The sequence below is a fragment of the Pteropus medius genome, unplaced genomic scaffold (assembly GCF_902729225.1).
Source record: "Pteropus medius unplaced genomic scaffold, Ma_sr-lr_union100, whole genome shotgun sequence".
In the NCBI taxonomy this organism is placed as follows: Eukaryota; Metazoa; Chordata; class Mammalia; order Chiroptera; family Pteropodidae; genus Pteropus; species Pteropus medius.
Window position 1 is genome coordinate 549,103 of NW_024352839.1, and position 4,745 is coordinate 553,847.

Sequence of the window (4,745 nt, forward strand, 5' to 3'; positions counted from 1 at the left end):
TCTCTGTGTCGGGCCGGTGTTTGAGGAGTTATGTCCCTGCCTCCATACTCTTGCTGGGGGAGGATGGGAGAGGAAGTACTTTCCTCAGTCTCGCCTCCCGGCAGCATGAGTATCAGATCGTCTAGCCTGCGGGAAATCCAACAGTCTGGTCTCCTTCCCGCAGTTGCCACGGCTGCCCCTTCCCATCTGGGCCCCCGCTCTGCAGCGTGAACAGGTTTCGTTCTGGAGCTCTGATTGGTCGGTGCTAGAAGATGACAGGTCTTCGAAGGGTTCCCAGTGGCTCAGAGGCCGGGAGGCACAGCCTATCACTGAATGAGGGTGAAGGGGTGGGGCAGTACTGGATGAGAGCGCTGATTGGGTGGAAGGCGGACCCTTAAGGCCTTTGAGAGTTCCCATTTGTCTGAGGACTCCTGCGTCAGGAACGTGGGGGCGGAAGTAGCTGGGAAAGGAATAGGGTGTTGAATTTGGATATTGGAGGGGTCACTGGTGGACGGTCAGTTTTGTGAGTGGCGGAGGGTGGAAATAGAGGTCCGAGAGAGCCGAGGGTGGGGACCGGGGGAAGCTCAGATAGGAGTTCGAGGAAGCTCAGAGTGTGGAGTCCTAGAAGATCCAGAGTGTGGGCGTCTAAGGGATTCAAGAAGGAAAGAAGGTTTGAGAGGAGTCAGGTCAGGGCTCTAGGTCCAAGGGTGCTGCAGCGAAGGGGCGCTCTGGAAGAGAAGTCTGAGGGGGTCCAGGGTGGGGGGATTCAAGGAGTCACAGTGGATGCGTTAGAGGAGACTCAGGGGGCACAAGAGTGTTAGGAATGGGGCATTTGAAAGGGCTTGAGGCGGAAGGAGGGTCCATAAGGACCCTGAATGTTGTTAGGGAACGAGGCTTATGGTAGCAGATCTGAAGTTGTTAGGATAGGGTCTCAAACTAAGGTGTTTAAAGGGGTCCTGAGATGCAGTCCTGGAGGCTTGTGTGGAGCTCTTGAGAAAGGCTCTCAGTGGAGTCAGAGGATGTTCTCTGTGAAAGGTTTGAGAAAACAAATATATATAGTTTGATAGGCCCTTGGCGGATGGATTTTGGGTGAGTACTCTGGGTGCTCATCGGGTGGCTTTTGAGATGCCGAGGACTCAGATTTTAGAAACTAAAGTAGTTCGGTTAGAGGACTGAGGTGACGATCTGGCCCATGACAGAGCAGAAAGCAGGATTATAGCCCGAGTGTGGGAGGCTTGGTGACTTCAGCGTGTCCTCCCCTTCCCACAGGACTGGGTGCGTGGACTTGGTGTCGATGGAGGATCAGGACTCCAGGGTCCCAGCCCTGGAAACATTCAGGGTGGAGCAGGTTGTTAGGACTGGGGTACAGAGGGTGAAGGTGGGGACCAGAGGGTGGGAGATAGAGTGGGGATAAGTAGGCTGACTCCTGGGTTTGTGAGCTAGGACTGTTCCCTCCAAAATCATTCTTACCCTCAAGGCCCAGTCCTTCCCTCACCCAACTTCCAGTCCCTAAAATGGGCATTGGTCCCTTGACTTCAAGCCTTGATCTGTCAGAGGACATCCTGAGGGAGGGCTGCTCAGCAATGCTAGGGCCCCTGTGCAGGTCAAAGGGCCCCACCTTCAGGGGGATCTCTCTATCCTAGGCACCACCTGTAATCTACTATGTCCCCGACTTCATCTCCAAGGAAGAAGAGGAGTATTTACTGCGACAGGTGATCCCATTGCCCTTCTGGTCTATTTTTCCCCTCTTTCCAGATTATTCTCCAGCCCCTAGGTCCTGTGTGAGAGCCCCCATGTCTCTAGTGAAGATCCTGGCAGGAAGGAGAGTGCCATAGAGCACCCATCCCTCATTTTCCTTATTCCTCTCTCTAGACTCGCTGGGCCTGTCAGAAAGAGCTTTTTCCAGGAGGCTAAGGAGAAACAAAATTGATTCTTAGAAAAGAAGTTGTTATGGAGCTCAGACTCTCTGTGCTGAGATAGGCCAGTCCAGATTCCAAAACAAGGATGTTATTGAGATCGGATTCCTTGTGCTAGAACAGCCCACTGCAAGCCTATAGCCTCAGTAACAAGGAAGTTACAGAGCCTATACTCTGTGCTAAAATAGCCCATTTCAGGCTCTTAATGTTTAGGGAATGAAGAATTTGCAGTGTTCAGATTTCTGCACTGAGATAGCCCAGGCCTCAGAATGTTAGAGCAAACTCTTCCCTTTGCTGAGATAGCTCAGCATAGACTCAGAGTCTCGAGGACAGTGTTTTCCAAGCACAGATCACCTGTGCTGAGATAACCCTATATGTATTTTCTACTTTTAATGGTTTGAGGAAAGAAGAATTTCATAGTCCTTGCACTGGGATAAACCTTTGCAGAGTCTTAGTTATAGAGCACATCTTTCCTGTGCTATTCCAACTGATTCTGTCTAGTTTTGAGTTCCAGGAAAAAGTTAGCCACAGAACACAGACTCTTGCACTGAGATAGCCAATTCCAGCCCCATAACCATAAAGAGAATGAGGAGATTATTGAGTAGAGTATAGACTTCTTGGACTTCTTAGAAATTGCTCATTCTAGATCCTTGGGACCTTGGCAGTGGAGCATTTTCAAAGTATTCTCTTTGCTATGCTGAGATTAGCCCAGCTTAGCAAATTCCCTCCCCAAAATTGATAAGAACGAGGAGGTTCTAGAACTCAAACTGTTTTGAGATAGCCCAGGGATCAGGAAATTACATGGTACAGACTGATTTTCTGGGCAAAAAAAGCCCAATCCAGGCCGGACCTCTGAGTAAATTCAGACCACAATTGTGTAGTCCTGACTCCTTTCCTCAATCTCAGGAGACATGGGTGGGCTTTGGGGCCAGCAGCCTCCACAGGGGAAAGGGCAAACAGCAAAATCCTGGGAACTCTATCCCAGAGAACAATCCCACAGACACTGAGATGACCCATTTCCACCCCAGATAAAGACTCCTATGTTGGCTTGGGTGGGAAAATCAGAGAGAGTGGTCCTGAAAAAGGAGTGACTCCTTCCCCACCTCCCAGGTCTTCAATGCCCCAAAGCCCAAGTGGACCCAGCTCTCCGGAAGGAAGTTACAAAACTGGGGTGAGTATTCCTGCCTGGGAGCATGGGTGATTTGGGGATGTGTCCTGGAGCAGGTGGTTTACGTTGGTTTGTCTCAAGATATTGGGGGGTCCTTGAGGGTTCAAGGGGTCCCTGGGGCCAGAAGGATTCTGAGGGGTCAGTGGAGGTCCTCAGAGGTTAGAGATTTCCTTACAAGCTGTGGGTCTCAAGGGATCCAGGGGTTTGGAAGCATCAGGAAGGGTTGGGTGGCAATCTCCAAAGAGTCAGGGGTCTCTGAGGAGGTCAGTATGCCACCACTCCCTGGAATATCCCTAATGGGGGCTTCAGGTGCCAGGGCTCCTTGGTTGGGTGCCCTCAGGACCCCATTGCCTCCCCCAGGTGGGCTCCCCCATCCCCGGGGCATGGTTCCTGAGCGGCTGCCCCTGTGGCTCCAGCGCTACGTGGACAAAGTGTCTGACCTCAGTCTTTTTGGGGGTCTCCCAGCCAACCACGTCCTTGTGAACCAGTATCTGCCTGGGGAGGGCATCATGGTAACCACACACCCTCACCCTGACCCCCAGACCTCTTATCTACCATGGGGGCAGGGCATCATGTTAACTCACCTCCACTCTCATTAAGCAGCCACATGCCCCAACTAGGCATTCACCTCCCTGTCCCCAGCTGGGGAGCCCCCATTGAACCCCAGAGGGTGGGGGGTGTGGACTCCTGCCCTTTCCAGCCCTGGTGCCCACTCCCCAGCCCCACGAGGATGGGCCACTCTACTACCCGACCGTCAGCACCATCAGCCTGGGCTCCCACACCATTCTGGACCTCTACGAGCCGCGGCAGCCAAAGGATGATGACCCTACAGAGCAGGTGGGCCCTGGGACACTCCCCAAGCCACTCGTGGGCACTCTGCCATCCCTCATCTTCCAAGAGGCCCCAATCCCACCTGCCTACTCTCCCAGACACCCAACCCATCTGCTTGCAGGATGCCCTAGAAATCTCGATATCCACAGACACCCCAACACCCCCAACTACTGATCCCCTGGCCCCACACATTCAGAGTGCTCCACTAGCCCAAGGTCCACATTCCCTATGCAGGGCTCCCCAAAACTCCAAAAACACCGATATCCGTAGATAGCCCAATATCATTCCCTCGTGGGTATCCCTGACATCTTTTCAGATATTCTCTCTCTTGCCCACTGCACAAGGAACCCCAACACTGACCTCTCTGCCACTCCAATAATGTGATCTGCCATTTAGGTCACACCCAGATTCTCCTTGGCACCTCAACCCATGACTTTCTGCTCAAGGACCCTCATAGCCTGACTGTCCTCTTCTCAGAGGGTTGCTCATGACTGCAGCTTCCCTGACTTTTCTGAATGCTTGGATAATTCCCCAATGTTCACAGAAACCCCTAGACACCCTGACTTCCTTTTTAGTACTGTATGTTCTGGATACCCCAGACACCCCCATCTTCTTGCCATCTTCACAGATATCCTGGATGTCTGCAGATTAACCCCCAGACCATACCCGATCATCTCTGCCTCACTCTGTCCCCCATTCCCCCAATTCCTGGCTTCTGTTAAGCCCTCAACCCAGTTCCACTCAGCCCTGGGACCGCTGATCCCTCTGTCCCATCCCCAGCCCTTTGGAGATCGCATCTGCAGTTCCCTTAGACGCTCCCAGCTGCAGCCTAGTTCCTGCCTCTCCAGAGG

The 4,745-nt window shown here is 52.7% G+C and overlaps 1 protein-coding gene across 10 annotated transcripts in view; it reads left to right on the top strand.

The window, feature by feature from the left end:
- Positions 1 to 390: 390 nt before the first annotated feature.
- Positions 391 to 4,745, top strand: part of ALKBH6 (alkB homolog 6, nucleotide demethylase) — a 4,810-nt gene continuing 455 nt past the window's right edge. The window contains exons 1-7 of one of the 10 annotated variants that reach the window (XM_039850200.1): positions 405 to 493; positions 931 to 1,068; positions 1,249 to 1,327; positions 1,623 to 1,691; positions 3,006 to 3,066; positions 3,424 to 3,575; positions 3,764 to 3,910. In XM_039850200.1, the coding sequence (XP_039706134.1) occupies positions 1,058 to 1,068; positions 1,249 to 1,327; positions 1,623 to 1,691; positions 3,006 to 3,066; positions 3,424 to 3,575; positions 3,764 to 3,910 (519 nt within the window). In that variant the 5' untranslated portion in view covers positions 405 to 493; positions 931 to 1,057. The other 9 variants (XM_039850207.1, XM_039850201.1, XM_039850202.1 and 6 more) reach the window with 9 other exon arrangements.